This window comes from Anneissia japonica, unplaced genomic scaffold (genome assembly GCF_011630105.1).
Source record: "Anneissia japonica isolate Jap-2015-1 unplaced genomic scaffold, ASM1163010v1 scaffold287743_len2803612_cov181, whole genome shotgun sequence".
Lineage (NCBI taxonomy): Eukaryota > Metazoa > Echinodermata > Crinoidea > Comatulida > Comatulidae > Anneissia > Anneissia japonica.
Window position 1 is genome coordinate 2,351,482 of NW_022733259.1, and position 20,558 is coordinate 2,372,039.

Below are 20,558 nucleotides of genomic sequence, written 5' to 3' on the forward strand. Positions count from 1 at the left end.
CTGCTCGTAATCAGGGCATTGACATTTCACATCTACCAGAAATCTACTTATACTCTAGAGATACAACCAGCGTTCGATTTACCCACTATCGCATCGTAAAATGCAATGCGTTTAAAACTGAATGTGAAGCACTTTCACAATGCATCACAATAAACGTGACGCAATTATTTGCCTAGAATTACTGGCTCGGCCTTCAGCAAGGCCTGGCTGTAAAAACTAAGAGGCTCGGTGCTCAAAAAAGTCCTGAAAATAGTTTTAAAAACAGTCAAAGTCAAGTTGTTATCCAATATTTTTGGTAAAAAATAGTGCAATATTCTTGTTTACATTGAGTACATACATACAATGCTATATGTAGGCCTATATCATTGTTCATGCAAGTCGGTCTACTTTCCTGTGTTTACAATATTAACTCATATTTTAGTGTTGAAAAATAAAGACGCATCACTGTGATTTTCTTATTGAAAAAAGTGTCATTTCTTTTCTTTATTAATCATTCATTATCACCGCAGAAAAAAAAGCTACGCACAATTTTGGAATTGCTACACAAAACAAAAAGTGCAAAGTGCTATTTGCTACACACAAAAAAGCTGGAAATTGAACACTTGATACAACATGGATTACGTGCCATGTCAAGGATAAACATGTGCTTAGCCTTATTATTTGTTAGTTTCATATATACAGTAGATGTTTATGTTACTAAAGCTTTGTAAACACTTTAAAATTTTATGTGACAAATTTGTTTATGTGCCCATATATGGGCTAGAAATTTGCTGAGCAAAAAATTATGCAATATTTATAAAAGTCACCTCATTTCCCTTTACTTTGGCAGCTAAATCTTCATCACTTAATTATCAATCTCCTTCAACACTTAGCCTTTGCGGCCCTATTACCCCCCCCCCCCCAAAAGTCAATCACTCCAAGATATGCCACTGCAGACTTTTACTATGAAAATCTTTATTCTGATTATCAGCCAAATTAAGGGTTGTGCAAAGAATATAGAAAGGAGTACTATTATCCATGCATTTGTTAATTCAATTCAACTTTTATTTTGTAAATTTTCAATCCACATATCAGTACATATCACTGCAGTATAAGAAAAATGTTTCTTAATTAAAATCTAATGATAAATATGTTTGTCAATATTACTCTATAATTGGTGTTTACTATTTTAATTCCATGATTCTTTTTCCTGTTTCCTACAGGAAGTTGAACCAATGGCCAAAGAAAGTGATCATATACACATCATAGCGCTAAGCTCTAAGCTGCAAGTTGGTGTCCGTGTTGTGTATCTTGACCGGGGCAGTGCTGAAAAAGCTAACCACCACGACTTCCCAGAAGATAGCGAACCTAAGATGACCCTTCTCTATCGTCCCGGACACTATGATGTCCTTTATGCCTAGACGGTGATCACGTAAAGCAGTGATCTTAAACATTTCTAATTGGCTTCAGAGGTGGCTCAAGTTCATTTATCTCTCCCATATATAAATCCCCAAGGTGACATCTGGGTAATACTGTATTGTCCACACTATAAAATTTTATGACAAATAAATGTCATTATGCCCATATTCGGGTGTAATATGACATTATCATGCCCCTATGCTCCATCTTGTAATAGACCTTTCCGGAGTGTCAATCAAACTAACTACTGACTAATCAGAACAGCGCTAGGAATACGCGCGCGTCTGACAAACACACGTGTTGTCCCACAAACGCACGTGTTTGTTTTAACACTGTCGTCTTGTGGGACCTTGGCAACAATATCAAAGGGGCGGGGCTTACCAGAAAGGTCCATTGGCAAGTTACTTGCTGTTGAATATGAATGAAATAAAAATTAAAAAAAATATGGGGACATCACGCGAATTTGTCACATGAAATTTTATAGTGTAGACTGAGCTTAAGCTCTGTCCCGATGATCAAATTTTCTTTGACAAAAAAAAAGTTATATGCCCATATATAGTCATGATGTGCCTATATATGGTCATGTTGTGATGTCATCATGACCATATTTAGGCATGTCACAGGTTTTTGTCAAATGAAATTTGATAGTCTGCACAGGGCAATATCAAGATCTTATAAAATAAAGTTGATGTTTGGATCAGACTACAACTTACTAGAATTGTTGACAATTCATATGGTGTCATCTTGTTTTATATACAAGTAGACCAGAGTAAGTAAGTCGACCTATTTTTACTACAGTTTACTTTATATTTTGGCATGCTTTTTTCATTCTAAATTTCAAATTTTTAAAACATTTAGAAACGAAAAGAATATTTAGTATATAATACCACTGCTTTGGAATAAATTCCTATTTCTAATTTATGCCAAAGCAGGATAACTTAAAAAAGAATTATTTATATGCATATGTAAGCAATCATTTTAATTGTGGGAAGGCAATATACTTTATTGAATATTGCATTTTTTAAAGGCATCAAGTTTTTACTCTTAATATATTTGTAGCATTTGTAATTAATTTTTGGCTTAGTTTTTTTTTAAATATTAATTTATGTATTTGTCGAGGCTGGAATAATATCAGTAATGAGTTGGTTTCACTTTCTGTTTCTTAGTATTGTACAAGTGTTTCATCACTTATGTTTAACCTTTCTTTAGAAAAAGCTTCAAAATGTTTTAACTTCTATTTCTCCTTGCAAACTTAAGTCACAACTTAAGACCTATTTGTTTTCTGGTTGCTTTTTTACATGCTTGGTGCCATATAGAGTATTTAATAGTCCCTTAGCTCTGTCAAAGGATAGCAGCCATTTGCAAAAACCTGGATAATGCACATTGGCATGACAGATAATGCCATCATAATGATGATGGTATGGAAAAGTTTCATCTGGTTGCCTTTAAAAAGATAAACTAAAAATAAACAATTAAATAACGAAAATAACTGAATGACAGTTGATAATTAAATAAATCTTGCAAGTTTCAAAATGTTTTTCTAGTATGTCATTTTTTTTTGTTTTTTTTGGTTGATCCAAAGGAATTTATGATGAGGATGAAGAAGATGATAAAAGTATCTAAAATGTTGGATGGAGTTAATTTCGGCCTTGTGGGAAAAATCTTTCAGTCACCAATAGTTTTGTTTAAATTGTGATTTAATATTCTTTAATTTCAACATCACTGTTCAACAGAGACGATTAAGGGTTTTGAAATGGGATTTTTTTGTTGAAAAAATAATTAGCTAAGATGGAACACAGGAATATGAAACATGGTGACAGTCATGTAACCACCAAGTTTTCACTCGCATTGATTTACAGAAACAACAACTTAGCTGGTAAATTTTATTGCATACTGAATTTATGTCAATAGCAGAGATAACAACCAATGAGGTGTGCACAGATGTTGGAAGATTAATGCAAGGCACAGACATGCATAAGCAGGGCGTATCTAGAAAAAATACTTGTACCGTCCCCACTAGAAATGATCAAAGCAAAAAAATTACACTCTAGTTAAAAATCACCTTATTTTGCAAGCTGGTACCCCTCACTTAATCTTCCCCTCATTTCTAAAAAAACACTACTAGAGCAGGCCCGTACCAGAGGCAGTCTTTATTGGAATATTTTTTGTGAGTACAATACAATATCAATATTGGTATTTGTATAAATTATTCCTTGTTTTTGGAATTTGTAATAAAAGTGAATGATGATTTGTCCTATTAATACTTAAAATCATATAAATCACCATGGCTTGCGTAGTTCCTTTTTAAAATTATGTTGAAATGTGCTTTTCTTCCCTGGTGATCATGGACATAAAAGTGGTCATGTATTAACCCTAAACCAAACATAAAAGAGGGCGTGGGGAAACAACAGACAAGGGCCACAATTTCAGACATAGTTGAACTCCACGATGTTAGAAATAATATTGATAAAGTTCCAGTTATAACAGGGACAAATTTCTTTACAGATATAGTTAAATATGATTTAACTCCATGATTTTAAAAATAACATTGATAAAGTTCCAGTTATAACAGGGGACAAATTTCTTTACTAGATTCCTAAACAAAGTTAATATCGGTCAGGATAAACTTGATGATTTCAACCACTAAACTAATTTTTATAATTGATCATTTGATCCTAAAACAAGCTAACTAATATTACAACTTTGTATTGCCTTTTAAGATGGTTTTTAAAATAATAAACCTTAATAACAAAACTTGCATATATGAAAATTTAAATCAATAACATCGTCAATTCTTTATCAAACCCTCAAGCTCATAGTAATAAACCTTATTAACAAAACTTATATAAATGCAATTTTTTTCATTTTTCATACAAATTAATTTAATTAATATCATAACTAATTCTTTATCAAATCATGCAGCTAACAGACTGTTTAATGCCCAATAAATTATTAATAATACTTGATACACCATGAATGTCATTTAGCTTTGATTACTGTTGTTTTTAAAGAAAGACAAAATGAATTGAATTGTATTTAATTGTAGAAGCAAATATGGAATGAAGTGCAGTACTTTCTCGGAACCTTTCAACCTCCAACAAAAATGACTATCAACTGACCTCTTGGGTGATTTCAAAAAGTTTATAACCATAAAACTTGTGATAGAAACCTGGTCACTATTCCATTATTCGTTTAAAGTATGGGTTACTAATAGAGTACTGTATTTGGTTCACTATTATTAACCATAAATTGGGCATTGGAATGTAATATCCCACCAATGATTCTTGGGTGTAACTTGCATCAACTCCCAAGTTAGATTGTTGTTTTTTTTCCTTTATTATATTCAAAACAAATCATATTCAGTAGGGATATCACCAGGTTTACATGTAGGCATGGTAGCATTAGTGGAGCGCCCCCCCCCCCCACACACATACACCATTGGAAATGTTCAAAAAAAAAAAAAAAAATGATCAAGTAGTTAAAAATCACCTGATTTTGCAAGCTAGTGCCCCGCACTTAATCATCGAGCCCCTCCCCGCTCTAACTTCACGCCCTCCCCCAGCATCACACCATTTCAAGACTCTTAAAGAAGCCACAGTTTTGGCATTCCAATAGTAATACAACTGGGTTACTATTAGAGTAGTGGGTCATTATTAAAGAATACATTTTAAGATGAGTTATTATTAAAGCATTGGCAGTGGGTTTCTATTAGAAGTTGCAACAGAATTGCCCATTCAGTTGATGTTGACATCTCTTGGAGGTCAAACTCTTCTGAGTTAGTACTGTTTCACAATAGATTGTACTTTTTAAAATATCATGACATTAATAATACATTTTATGTGCATAAATACATATTTATGAATACCAATCAATATACTTATAAATATTCATTAAAACATCTAGAGGTGTCCCTGGTTTGAATTATAAGTCATTTACCTGATTTATAATGCAAGGTCAAAGGCTAATTATTTGTTACTTAATTGCTATGATGAAAATGTAACAGTGCTATATCAATATACACCAATAATGTATGTACGATATTATATAATTTCAGAGAGAGCAGCATATACAGTAGAATGTAACCTCATGTGTATTAGACCATAAACCTTATTAACAAAACTTATATAAATGCAATTTTTTCATTTTTCATACAAATTAATTTAATTAATATCATAACTAATTCTTTATCAAATCATGCAGCTCACAGACTGTTTAATGCCCAATAAATTATTAATAATACTTGATACACCATGAATGTCATTTAGCTTTGATTACTGTTGTTTTTTAAGAAAGACAAAATGAATTGAATTGTATTTAATTGTAGAAGCAAATATGGAATGAAGTGCAGTACTTTCTCGGAACCTTTCAACCTCCAACAAAAATGACTATCAACTGACCTCTTGGGTGACTTCAAAAAGTTTATAACCATAAAAATTGTGATAGAAACCTGGTCACTATTCTATTATTCATTTAAAGTATGGGTTACTAATAAAGTACTGTATTTGGTTCAAAATTATTAACCATGCATTGGGCATTCAAATGTAATATCCCACCAATGTTTCTTGGGTGTAACTTGCAAGTTAGATTGTTGATTTTTTTTCTTTATTATATTCAAAACAAATCATATTCAGTAGGGATAACACCAGGTATACATGTAGGCATGGTAGCATTATTGGAGCCCCCCCCCCACCCACACACATACACCATTGGAAATGTTCGAAAAAAAAAATATGTTCCAAGTTGTTAAAAATCACCTGATTCCCCCATCCCCACAGACACACCTTTGGAAATGTTCGAAAAAAAAAAATCATGTTCAAGTAGTTAAAAATCACCTGATTTTGCAAGCTAGTGCCTCACATTTAATCATCGAGCCCCTCCCCTTTCTAACTTCGCACCCTCCCACATCATCAAGCCATTTCAAGACACAGTTTTGGCATTCCAATAGTAATACCACTGGGTTACTATTAGAGTAGTGTGTCATTATTATAGAATACATTTTAAGATGAGTTATTATTAAAGCATCGGCAGTGGGTTTCTATTAGAAATTGTAACAGAATTACCCATTCAGTTGATGTTGACACCTCTTGGAGGTCAAACTCTTCTGAGTTAAGTACTGTTTCACAATAGATTGTACTTTTTAAAATATCATGACATTAATAATACATTTTATGTGCATAAATACATATTTATGAATACCAATCAATATACTTATAAATATTCATTAAAACATCTAGAGGTGTCCCTGGTTTGAATTATAAGTCATTTACCTGATTTATAATGCAAGGTCAAAGGCTAATTATTTGTTACTTAATTGCTATGATGAAAATGTAACAGTGCTATATCAATATACACCAATAATGTATGTACGATATTATATAATTTCAGAGAGAGCAGCATATACAGTAGAATGTAACCTCATGTGTATTAGACCATGCAGAGGTTTGAGTTTTTGGTACTATTCTGTCGCGCTGCTCTTCCTGTAAGCAAAAACCGAGTTCTAGTGCACCATTGTTAGGAACAAGACATTTAAAAGAGAACTAGCAAAATGATTTTTTGTTCTAGAGGGGAATTTTGATATGCCATTTATAATATAATCAACCTTAAAATCGTTTTTTGGCAATTTCTTATGGAGTTATAGGTCATTATATACAATTTAATCGTGACGTCACTGGCGAAATAAGTAACAAAAGATCGTGTAAATAAAACCACGTAGGGTATCCGCCGCGTACGATCTTTGCGTGCATGCTGTAACCATAGCTGTAACTCTTCTGTTGACAACCGCTGATGCAGTTATAGGCCTATATGCAAGTTACAACAACCATGGTTACAGCATGCACATATATTATATACATATAATGGCATATCAAAAATCTCCTCTAGAACAAAAAATCATTTTGCTAGTTCTCTTTTAAAGCTGTTGGCCCTTTGTAAAGCATGGCACATACTAATTGTTTATTCACCATGTAAACTTTCAAACAATATAAAAAAGATTATGTCCCATGTGCAAGTTTAAGAATACATACAATATTCAGAGAGAGGGATTTAATTGTCACGTTTACCACAAAGGGGCACTGTGGCTGACCTAGGGACCAACACAACATTCTCAGTTACTAATCTACAGCCCAAGAATTATTTTTATTTATTGCATTAATTACATTTTGGAAATAATATATTCATAATCCTAATATACAAATATTTATAATATAAAATCATTCACAAATGATGAATTTGATTTGTTACACATAAAACTTTAATTTGTATATCATTATCACCTGAAATAGTACGGTAGTTCATATTAAATTAAATGGGTACACACCCTTCACAATGATTACTTTATATTTGGAAATATTTGAAAGCGAATACAGTGAAGCAGCTAATGTAGGTTTGCACACATGAACTGAAGATTTACATTAAAAAAAACAAATTTTATACCAAACTTATAAACCATATTTCACCTTGAAAACAGGTATTAAAAATTTAATCTCTGTGGCAATATCTCTAACCCCAAAATAATAAATCAGATATTGAATAGCTCTATTTAAAATTATGAAATTAGAGAGGGAGGGTGGGCCCACATCAGCTAAACCATGGTTGGGGCCAAGGTACAAAAATGTATTTCTACTTCTAAATGTAACTCTCAGACTAAAAATCTAATGAAATTTTCTTTTTCCTCCATTTTGTTTACTTCAAAAAATTGGGGGGGGGGGGGGAAAGGGGTGAAAGCTGGGTCAACTACCCCCACCCTGAATCTGCCTATGAATACGTTATTAACTTTCAATAAAACCAGGGCTCAAAAGAATCTATTTTTCAATAATTTACAGACTTTTACTTAAAAATTCCTTAAATTTATTACCAGCCATTTTAAGGATCTATGCAAATAATAACAGTATTTCGATGTTGTTTTGCATCAGGAAATTTAATAGGAGTGATGTTTTGCACTACCTGACGTGTTACCATACTGAATACTCAGTACATTCTTAAATGCATGCAAAAAAAAATCTTGCAAGTGATTCAGATGGGATTCGAGCCCTTTACCTACAGATTACTAGCCTGCCTTCCTATCCTAAAAACCCCGACACCACTAAGATTGCGCTTAGTGGCCTAATGTTGAATTTCAATCACCATACGCAATTTAGCACAATGACGCTGCAAGTTATGGGTTATTCTCCTACCCTTTACCTAAGAAGCTGTGGGTAGTGTAACGGTCTTTTGATGATGTCAATAATACATCAGGTAGGGAATAACATCACTCCTAATAACGGTATTAATTAGTAGGAATATATTATTTTATTCTACTTTTAAATATATAACTTACTTGAATAAAAGCAAGCAATCAAAATATTTTGGAGTTGATTAGTTTGACACAGACAGATTCTTAAATAATAAAACTTTAGTATTTATCAAAATACTACAAACCCCTGTGACATCGAATTATGATTTACCATTGCTAGCATTCACTAAAGGTTTTACTCCAAAAAAGTGTGCTCTAAAAATCAGAAGAAAAAATAAGAAATACCGCCAAAGAAATACAGGCGATAGGAATAAACCTAGATCTCCATAACAACGTCGTATGCATACGCACTCGTACCACTGCCATCCTACCGCGGGAATTAAAATGGCGTAACATATTAACCAGCCAATGAGTTTAAAAATAGATTTAACGAAGTTGACAATTGGTCCTGATTTGAATCGAACTCGTTGAATTGTTTTGTTCTTATGATGAGAAATGCAAGCGGCAAGAAATATTGTAATTGGTAATTGAATAAATAACATCTGAAATGAAGAAAAATATTAAATTATGAACAGAATATATTGATTTATGATATCTATTGCATTAAAACCCAAGATTAACAGATCAAAAATATTCTGAATGTAAATGACTTGGGTAGTAGTTTATAGGTGATGTATTCCTGCCTCTGCCCCTCTGCCAACCCCTTGAATAACCCCTACTGTCTAACTTATGAGGGCCTCTAAAACAAAAATCAGTGATCATATCTATGATAATACTGATAATATCTTGATCATCATAAATATTAGTAATTAAAGTATGTTTCACTCTACACCAAATTTGTTGCCACAAAGAAAACAAGTTTAAAACTCAACAAGAACAAAGGAAGATTTAAAAACACTTACATCCATAAATGCAATAGCATATGAAAATTTTTCCGGAATCCATTTACCCTCGACATAAATGCCATACAATAGGGAAATGCCGATTCTCTCTTGTACCAGTCGACCAAATATCCACGGTCCTGCAAGGTAAGTATATTAAGTAAGCAAAATTGTATGACATGCATTTTGTACAATTATTACAATTGTATGATATGAAATTGTATGATATAATACACGATAGAAATAAATATTTTTGTTATTATGTTAAACTTTTTGTTTGTTAGTGCCACCTTATATTCTTTTCCACAATGCTCCCTCAGACCATCCATCACAGTAATCCTCGACATGCCAAGGCACTGCAAAAGGTGGGGTAACATGCATTCATAGAAATGGGCGCAAGGCTATGGGTGCAGGGTGCTAATGCACTCTTTCCCCCATTGTGGTAAACTAGTTTCACTAAAGGTTAAAATACTAAAAACGACCAATCCTATTTCATTGGAATAGGATTTAGTTTTGCATTCTCAATTTTCGCACCCCCCCACCCCCAGGTCGAAACCAGTCTACGTCCCTGTTGTAAATAAAAGGTATTTTTATCATAAGATCATATGTTGTGTAACTGATAGTTCTTACCAAATACTGGAAAAATTCCAATTAAAATCAGTGAATAGAAGAAGAAATCATGGTGAACTAGATATATAAAGGCTCTTGACACTGGATCATGGTGATAGCCTAAAAGAACAAGAATTATATGTGTTAGGTGCGTTACATCATATAAATTAACATACCAAAAGCAAAGGTCAGCAATATCATATTTTCAAATTATCGTTTACACTTTCAATTGAAAATCAAAATTAGACAATAAAGATATTTTAAAAAAATAAGTTAGCATAAAATGAATACTTGATACTTACTTGGAATTGGTCTAGAATTTCTGCGCAACACAACAAGTGGAACAACTAGTAGAACGATTTCAATAGCGTATAGTGATAGAAACTGTGGAAATAGAAAAACATGCATTCTTATATATTATATGTTGTTAGCTAGCAATGGATATGAGGATTTGCAGCAAAATTCAATAAGATCTTCCCCGCCAGGGGTTTGAAAAAATAGTATCAGCCACCGCCAGAATTTTTAGGGAATTTTAACACTTTTCCAAAGCTTTTTGAGAGTGTGCGTATGTGATCAGATTGACATCTAATGAATACTACAAGAACTACAAACATCTTAGCTTTACAATGGTACTAAACACTTTATTCTAATCCCAATATGTGACCCGTAACAGTAAAATGACAATGACTCACTTTTGGAGATTTACGTAATTTCGCACAACGAAGCTGAGATAATCGCGATTTCGTGAAAGTACATCAATACCGCTACGCTCAATGTAAGCAAATAATTACCCCATCTATCGGATTCCTTAAAAAAAAACCTGAAACACGGCAGTCAATCGTTGCGTTACCAAACACGGAGATCTTGTGTTTGGTGGGAAGAGTGTATCTAGGAGTCTTGAAAAAAGGGGGACTGATGGGGCGCGATGGTGAGGTGGTCGAGGATTAAGTGAGGGGGCACTAGCTTGCAATATAAGGCGATATAAGATGATTTTTATCTACTGGAGCATGAACAAATATAGAAACTAACCAATGCTGGTACATCTGTCATAAGGACGATTGCTCCTCCTAACCACTGCAAGGGTCTGCTGCCATCAAGAGAAAACTCTTGAATAGACTCTGATATATGATCTGCAGCATCCTGTTGAAATATACAAAATATACATATTTATATATTTCATATATATATATTTCATATATAATAAAATAATCATTTAAATATCCTATTGTAAGGTCATACTACCAGGACAAAAGACTGGAACTGCAACCTCTCAACAACACCCCCATCAGATCATAAGGTCAACAGAGTTGACTCCTGATCCAGTAACACACAAGGTCAGTCAAAATAATTATGCTGTATGTATGTTTAACCTTCAACAAATCATTACTGATGAATAATTTATTAATCAATATAGTAATCAATCAATCAATCATCAATAGTAAATAATTATTAACTGATGAAATGATGATTAGCTGACATTTAACAATAAAAATCTAAAACAATTATAAAATATATATTAAAATAGTATTTATCAATATAATTTGCATATATCTACCTTAGCTATAACTTTCATTTGATGTAGACCATTTGCATATTGGTTCGGTTTCCATGGTAATACATAGAGTGGGCCCTCTACATGTTGTGCTTCTCCGATGTGCTGATCATTAAGAAACACAGACACTGAGGCAATTGCATCAGGTGAAAAGACAAGCACACTGAAAGAAAAAAATAAAAATGTGATTTTGTATGGAGATGTGACACGGTGGTTAAGGTGCCCACCTTCCAAAACCGAAGTCCTGGGTTCAATCCTGGAAAAAGTTGCAAGGATTTTTTTTTCACAAATCCACAGTGAGTGCATTTTTAATGCAATGGTGGCTATCAAAATCCTTATTATGGTTTTAATGGTCTCTGAAATGATGTGCTTCGCTTGATGGTTCACTTTTTTAATATATAGAATTGTTCTTGCACGTTGTTAGTTGGTTAGAAACTTGTGGCTTATGAGTGAGAGCAGGTTGATGAAGAGATGAAGTTTTACTTTTCTCATCCCTTAAGAGTAAAAATTTAGTACCTGGTAGGATGTCCACTGAAAAATATTTCTTATTTGATATCATCTATTGAAAAGACACCCTATTGGCAATGTGACTGTGGAAGCGTAAATAATAACACGTACCGTATATGCGTTGAATGCTGCATTTTGCCCACAGGTTCGTGTTTGGGAGCCATAAAACGAGCACTCTTTGGGTTGGTGATTACAATGAGAGGCCATTCCTCAAAACGCTTCTCCCCAAATGACAGCATATCATGATCAAAGGCTACAACGCGATATCTGTAGAATAAATATTACGTAATCCTAAAACAAATTTTTATTAGTATACAACAAAGAATGCATATATAATGTATCTTCCCATTGGATATTGTTGCCAAGTCCCAAAAAACAACAGTGTTAAAACATAAGAAACAATGTGCGTCGCAAATCCTGTTTCAGAGATAATGGCCAAAACATGATGGAATGTCAACATTTTAAACATTTTATTACACTAAACTAAACTTTATATATCTACATTATGCTATGCTGTTATTTTCCCCAATTTAACGGTTTTGCGAAGGTTTCTGCCTGAAAATTCCCGAAATCATAAAACTATGAAGGCGGATTTCTCAAATATTGTTTTTTAAACAGAACTGTATGTTTAAACTCCTGTAACTTCATAACGGATTGTCGGATTTAAAAGATTCTTTTACAATTTTATAACTCTCATTTTACTGTTTACTGCATTAATAACTAAAAATTGATTTTTGCGAAGAGTGACTGGTTTGGCTTGTCTTTGATACATATTATGTTAATAATAATAATAATAATAATAATAATAATAATAATTTATTTGGCAAAAAATATACAGAATTAAAGTAACATATATTAGGGGAAGGGTGAAAACCTGAACAAGGTTTGCTCCCTATCCTTCATATTATAAAACACACAAATTAAAACAAAAAACAATCAGAATTAATTACAATGTGCGTTTATGGGACAACATGTGTATTTGTGAGACTTGTCTGCATTCCTGGCTTTGTTCTGATTGGTTAGTTATTAAGTTTGATTACTATCAGTTCGAGTTTATTTATTCCCAATTTATAAATATATATTATAAGATCACAAACAGAAGCTACCGGCAATAAACACTGCTTTGATGATTGTTGATATTTTGATGAATAACATTTTTCAAAGATTTTAGGCCCCATAAAGTATTAGTTATAGGTATCATATACTAGAATATTTAAAAAACAGACTCTATGACTTACTTCCGGTTGTCCTTCCAATCTTCAACCTCAAGTTCCAACGACCCCGTCCGTTGCAAGGCTTTCATTTGACGAAGGTTACCCATAAGGCTGTGCAAATGCCCACACAAGTATGCAATACCATTTCTAATAAAGCAAAAAATCCACAATGATATCAGGGAAGTAAGACCAAGATATGGGACATCCAGTCAAAGTCATAGGCATCCATGGATTGAATTTAACGTCATAAATATACTGAGAAACTTACTGTAAAACATTTGTAAGACGTGCATGATCGGTTATGATAATGGAAGTTGGATAATGCCCAAAGTAAATGGTCTGGTTGCTCTTCAATGTTTTCTGTGACAGTTCTTCTACACGTTTCAATTCTGGCTGCAATATGAAACATTTTGAATTAATAGACATGTCATTACATTCAGTTGTCTGAATACATAAACAACATACAAAGCAACATTATGGATGAGAAAGTTTAAAAACTGAAAGATAATATAATAAGAAAAAATCCTTTCAATATTTAGATGTATTCAGATATATCATAGTATTGTAATTAATATTAATCTTCTTACCTCTTCCATAACTCCAAAGAAATTAAAAGGCCTTCCTGGGCCTGGATCTAGCAGAGCATCCAAGGCAATGAATGAATACGTTCCAAATGGAAATTTTTTCTCAACCAGGAAGGAATCTGTGTCTCCCTTTTGACCAGAGATGGAATATTTTCTGTGAAACATACAGAAAAAAAATATTAAAAAATGGAATAAATACAAAGTGAAAAAAGGTGATTTTATATATTTTATGTTATATTTAAATATCAAACACTAAAAATATATTGGCATGAATTTAATAGGCAAGCTAGAAGCCACTACATCTACTGCTTTATTTGTATTATGTGTATGTTATTTTTTATTATTCAATTCAACAAAATGTGGTTACCATTTTTCTTAGAATTAATCAATTACAACAATATGGAACTTACTTAAAATAGCTATTCTCATGATTCTTGGACAAGACATGAAATGTATCTGAAAAAAAAAGAAAGAGTAGTTGGGAATTGTTTCTAATGAATGGACTATTCACCACTATTGTGCAAAATCATAGAAAGAGCGGATGGGGGGGGGGGGGCCTAGAGTCACCTTACCATGATTCCCTCGTATATCAACCCAATGTGTTCTCTGTGGTATATTTGCTAGCTTCAGAATACTCCAATATGTCTGCCACTCTATTTCATACTGCTCTGATCCAATGTGGTCTGGTCTTTTAGCATCTGTTAAATCACCTGAAAATTCAAATTTAAAAAAAATATTAATCAGTTACATATATAGCAGGAGGGGCTCTGTTTTGTGTCTGATTAGATTTTGCAATGAATATGAAAGGGCTTTCTCCAACCCACTTGAGCAATTTCAAGAAACTGCACTTGGAACAACCATGGCAATATGTTGGCAAAGCATCAGGACATTACTCCAAATGAAGCTGGTTCAAATCCAACACCAGTCTATATTTCCTCTGCTACACTTGCTTAAAGTTCTGTCTACAATATTAATTTTAAAGTTACAATCACCAGTAATTCGCACATATAAAAGTATGATGTCATATTACACCCATATGTTGACTTCATTACATCATATCACATCCATATACGGACATATCATAAATTCATTTATGGGCAAATGACAGGTAATTGTTACATAAAACTTGGTAGTTTATTTAATTTTGTATCAATTATGTATCATTTTTGTTTCATGGGAAAAGTACATGGGGAAGTACATTTGTAGGAAAAAAGAAGGGAATTGTCTTTCATTGTATTATTTTCCCGGCTTTTTTCTTTGTGTTCTTGACTTCTAGCGCATAGAGACCTCGTTTATTTGCGCTATAAAAATCCATCTATTATTATTATTATTACAGACCAACCACTACCATCAACTTCCACATAGTATCTATTTCTTTAATGGACTAAGTGGTTAGGTACCTTTCCTGCCAATACAAGTGAAGTGGTTCAATCAGTTCTGCTACTTCCATATGTTCTTACCTGTAACGATAACTAAAGGAGGATTTATTGCATTGATATCTTCATCACAAAATACTTTAAACTGTTCAGTCCTAGACGGATCTTTAAACCTTGATATATGTACGTCAGATATCTGCAACAAAGATAAAAATTTTGTCCATCAAAAAATAACAGAAATTCTTCTTGAAGACTTGCAAACAATTAGTAAATAATAAAAATAATTATGTATAAAGTTAATCTACTGCATTTACACACATCAACAAAATATAAAACAGAAGACACATGATAAACATTGCACAGTACAGACAGTTAAGACCCCTGTATAAAATCTTGTATAATTAAAAAAAAAATTATAAAAAATAAAAGTATTACAAACTGTATTAAAAATGATTGAAAAGCTCGTTAAAACTACTACTACTACTTCTACTACTACTAATTTATTATTATTATTATTATTATTATTATTATTATTATTATTATTATTATTATTAAACACTATCAAACACTATTGAACTCTAATTTTGGTAGTAGAATTAATATATAAAAAAATAACAATTCTAAATTATTATATTACTGCTTATTATTTTAATCTAATTATCTTGAAATACATAGAAAGAATCAATTAAGTATATATTTAGTCTTTTCTAACTAGTGAAATATTTTTACATGAATGCAGTAAATCCTTCATGCTTCACTGATTTGATGTTTACTGTAATTTATATATTTATGCAACTACGTAAAGGATTGCCAACAATAAGTTACATATGTGCAATTACTTACACTAATACACCATGTTTAAAGGCATGTTCACATAACACTGACATAACAGAAAGAGAGTTGACCAATCTGGAGAAAATCAATCTCAATTTCAGTGCAAAAAGCCATTATTTATTTACACATACAACCATCAGCTTAACCACCTTTCCAAAGGACAAATTACAGACTAGTGTCCAACACATGGATACCTACATGCACAAACCACCATAAGTTGTCCATTGTTCCTCCAGGATATGGGGCTTCCTGATCATTAGGATGGTGAACACCTTCAAATACTACTGGCTTAGTGTAGAATTCCACAGCTGCTTCCCAACACCAGGATCCAACCAGCACCAGGAGAAGGACCACTACTCCAATCACACCAAATACACGCAACATGATGGTCCAGGTGAGCTTCTCACCTTGTCTGTGTGGACAAAATTGAACCAAGAAAAGAAAGCATATTAATAAGACATGTCTACCAAGGCTTATTAAGTGTATACCACAAGGTTATTTTGTAGTGGAGTCTGGTAATAATTGTAATAAGAACATGGAGATATAAATACACCTGTATACTTCCAGAATGAAAACAATTCATACATTATGGCAGACTAATGGGTAATCACTATTATGGAAATATCTTCCTTCACAAATCGTTTACGGTATATTTTGAGCTGGCACTCTTTGGAACTCCCTCCCTAAACATATTGCCGGCTCACCTTCAGTTGCTATTTTTAAAACACAAAACACACCTTTTTAACATCTAGACATGCACAGGGCCTTTGATTTTTACCTCGGATTAGTGAAACTGGTGCTTTATCAATTATTTCTATCATTATCATTTTATCTAAGTACAGTCTACAGAGAAGTATGTTAATGGTATTCAAGATTATTTATTTGCCAACTTGATTAACAACACACAATTTATAATTCAACCAAATTAGTGAGACAAACTATCCTATTTTTTCTATGAAATGATTCATTTTGTCCTTCAAATAAAATTATCCATGGTACGTGCTGCCAATGAATTGATTAACTTGGAAAAAAACATTCTGTATTTCTTTTTTTTTTTACTTTTTATTTTTAACATTTATTACGCAATATACAGCTGGTACTATTGTAGTTTAAAACAGTACAGCAAGTCAGTTTGTAGATTGTATCACTATCAATTCATTCTTTGATCTCCACTCAAAAACAAGATTATTTCAGATTGCTTTACTGTGACTGAAGAGAAACATAGCATTGCTACTGTGTAATGACATTTCCACAGACCACAACTATTAGATTTCATTCATTGTTTCCAGTCACCTTGAACTTTGTTCTTGTATCGATCTTCGCAAAGTTTGGAAAACAAAATGATATGTTTGTTTTTTTTTCCCCTTCATATTTCACCAATGGCATATCTACATGGGTGTGCAGAGGGGAACACGCACTACCCCCCCCCCCCCCCCCCCCGCAAAAAAAGCCTTGCATCACTGCAAAAAAAGCTTTGAAGCCTAACTTTATGCTCAAGAGGTTAAAAATCCCCATATTAATTAATTTTTCCAGCTATGCTAGTGCTTCTCACTAATTCATCAAGACCTCCCACTTCACCTTCACATTCCCCCCCCCCCCCCCCATCATCCCCCATTTTACAGTAATACTGAATATGAACTATTTTATATTAGTGAAGCTTGACAATATGGGGCTTGCCATACCAAACCAGCATTAGTGACCAATATAAACAAATTTACTTTTTAATAGTATATTCATATTCTCCACATCATAAGATAAAATGATAGGTCAATTACTGGAATAGACTTACTATTGCCAAAGTTATGTGTACTGTAAAAGTATTATGGCTTCTCTCTCTACAAAAGTAAACAATACTACCACTTATTCTAATTACTCAGTTTAACATTTTTAATAATAACAGTAAGCTAGTTTTGGAATGACATGCTAATATTCCTTTGGTTGAAAAGATCATAACTTATTGGTTTCAAATCCTGGTTTTGATTAATTGGATTGTCAAGTGTACCTGGTTATCACTCTGGTTTGCTGATCAAAGTTCAAAATGAAAGATGAAGGTAACAATGGTATTGCATGCAAACAGCTACACCTTCCTGGTTTCCGTTTAAGAAGAAAAAAATACTGGTATGTCAAAATAGTGCACAAAATTGCGTAAGTTTAATGTTTAATCTTACAAATAACATATCCGTATATTTTTTTCTTTTTTTCGATTCAGTTCGAAACCAAGAGCAAATCACTAAGTTTTTTTTAAATATCTTATGTATATAAAATAATAATAATAATGCAATTGTTATTTATAAATAAACCTATTCTTTATAATAATAATAATAATAATAATAATAGCAATAACAATAATAATAATAATAACAAATAAATATAATATAAGTCAATATATAATCAAATGTATTATATACAAGAATATATCCCAATAGTAGTCTCAGGATTTTTGTAAAATTGTACTGAATTTTTTTTCAAAAGCTCCCCAAAAAACCCAACATAAAATTATTATTAGTAACATTGAATATTTCGGTACACATAATCTTTATTTCTGTAACAAATTTTCTTTGTGCATTGACTTTATCAATGATGTTGGCGTACAAAGCCTTTACAAAAAAACCATGCATGGAAATCTAATACAGTTGGGCCTAATACTGTACCCCATTTAGACTAGCATCACATTGTCAAAATAGTGCACAAAATTGCGTTTAATGTTGTTTAGCCTTACAATAAACATCCGTATATTTTGTTATTCTTTTTTTTTCAGTTCGAAAGCAACAGCGATAAAAACCGCCAACTGAGTGTTTTTTTTAAATAATATTAATTATATGATTGTTATTTACAAATAAACCAATTTAAATAAAATAAATAATCGATATTGCACTTGTTACACGTATATTCCAAAAAAACTTTAATAGTATTTAAATTTGTTAAATTTGTAATGTTGATATAAAATAAACATTTATGTTAGAAAACACAGATAGTTGTGGTAATCTGTTGTTAATTAGTGGATAACTCAAACTTTTATTGCCATTTTGACATAATTGCTGTTTCGGTCATTGCCGTTTTGGTTTATTGCTGTTTTGACTAGAAAGCGCTTAAACTGTTGGGCTGAGTCGTACAACGCTGTTTGAGTTGGCCTTTAAGCTGGTTTTCCACCAGACGAATTTATTCACACGAATTGAAAACGTCGTTCATGCGCATGCGCATTCAAATTTCTATCGGAGTTTTCGCTTCAGCGAAATTGGTAGTCCGAACTGTTTCTACTTTTTGCAAAGCCAAAAATGTGCGCAACCAATCAGAACTCAGGAACCAAACCGATGCCTTTGATTCGCGCGAAAAATTCGCCTAGTGGAAAACCAGCTTTAGACAATGTATCGCCATCTGCTAATTGCCGGTGGCATCCTAACGGATCGTCATTAAAGACGATTCGCTGTGCGTGCATCGTTGTGTTGCATTCTCCATAAAATCGCATCCACCGACCCGGATATGTCAGTTGCCTGCAAAACAGGTATACTAGTATTCCCGGTACTGTTAGGCAGGGCCAGCTAATAAACGACTGGCTAATTCCCAATTTGCAGGCCAAGAGGGCCAGGCCTAAAACTCTACCAACTTGATATGATACCAGTCTAGCCTAGCTACAGCCTAGACTGCGTCCCTAGCCTATTTCTAAGCTAACTTGGCCTCTGCTACTCAGTACTCTTTCATGGCCTAGCCACATGTCTTATTCGACGAGTAACTATAGCTCAGTTCGACTTAAATTAGAGACAAACAACATTTCCTTCAATGTACTGTAAGAGAATTCTATGATTTACCTGTTTTGATCTTCGTACAAAGGTAATAGGCCTACTCTTTTTAACAGATTTACAAAGTTACGCATAACCAGCGCATCTCTAGCTCTGTTATCGCTCACAGGCTAGTCTCTTCTCCCTTGTTTCAGTAGATGACCTTGTGGCTTTGTGTTTACACAAAATCGATGTTTGGTTAGATTGGTTTGATAATGGTTTGATCGTGGCCGGTTTGATGGACGTGACCCACCGCTGTTTAAATTGGTGTGCGCATTATATTGCACATTTGCATAGCATTGTTTATATTTTAAAAATATATAAGTATATATATAATTATTTATTTATTTCTGTCTCGAATTAACATGATATCACCTTCAGTAGCGCAGCACTGATGTCACAAGTGGATCACAATGAAAGTGAAACAAAGTGAATAAACAAAACAAATGTGACACTAACAGCAACAATGGCGATATCTAGGGTGGAGGAGTTCCCCAGGCTGCCACATTTTCATAGAAAATATCCGAAGCAAAAAACTATGCTCAAATAGTTAAAAATCTCACCTTACTAGCTCTTCTCACTTATTCCTACACGGC

At 33.0% G+C, this 20,558-nt stretch overlaps 1 protein-coding gene across 3 annotated transcripts; it reads right to left on the reverse strand.

Annotated features, from left to right (window-relative positions):
• Window positions 1-3,267: 3,267 nt before the first annotated feature.
• Window positions 3,268-20,146, reverse strand: LOC117115969 (transmembrane protein 62-like). 3 transcript variants are annotated; one of them, XM_033259868.1, is made up of 16 exons: window positions 19,993-20,146; window positions 16,385-16,598; window positions 15,437-15,548; window positions 14,549-14,686; window positions 14,387-14,432; window positions 13,980-14,130; window positions 13,661-13,785; window positions 13,417-13,539; window positions 12,290-12,445; window positions 11,675-11,834; window positions 11,149-11,259; window positions 10,422-10,503; window positions 10,141-10,239; window positions 9,532-9,650; window positions 6,813-9,171; window positions 3,268-5,481 (listed from the first exon to the last, which is right to left on the reverse strand). In XM_033259868.1, exons 1-15 carry the CDS (start codon window positions 20,055-20,057, stop codon window positions 8,830-8,832), a joined length of 2,043 nt encoding a protein of 680 aa, XP_033115759.1. In that variant the 5' UTR covers window positions 20,058-20,146; the 3' UTR covers window positions 3,268-5,481; window positions 6,813-8,829. The 3 variants fall into 3 exon arrangements, with proteins under 3 accessions (XP_033115759.1, XP_033115758.1, XP_033115760.1); XM_033259867.1 differs by having other exon boundaries at window positions 3,268-4,225; window positions 5,505-9,171; XM_033259869.1 differs by lacking the exon at window positions 19,993-20,146 and adding an exon at window positions 18,189-18,209 and having other exon boundaries at window positions 3,268-4,225; window positions 5,505-9,171.
• Between the last annotated feature and the right edge of the window lie 412 nt (window positions 20,147-20,558).

Bases quoted from the DNA above. Each gene is read 5' to 3' on its own strand.
- LOC117115969 (XM_033259868.1), bottom strand. From the start codon at position 20,057: ATGCGTAACTTTGTAAATCTGTTAAAAAGAGTAGGCCTATTACCTTTG. The intron at 14,131-14,386 runs GTAAGTTCCATA...TATGTTTCACAG, and splicing joins CATGAGAATAGCTATTTTAA to AAAATATTCCATCTCTGGTC. The intron at 11,260-11,674 runs GTAGATATATGC...ATATTTCAACAG, and splicing joins AAATGAAAGTTATAGCTAAG to GATGCTGCAGATCATATATC.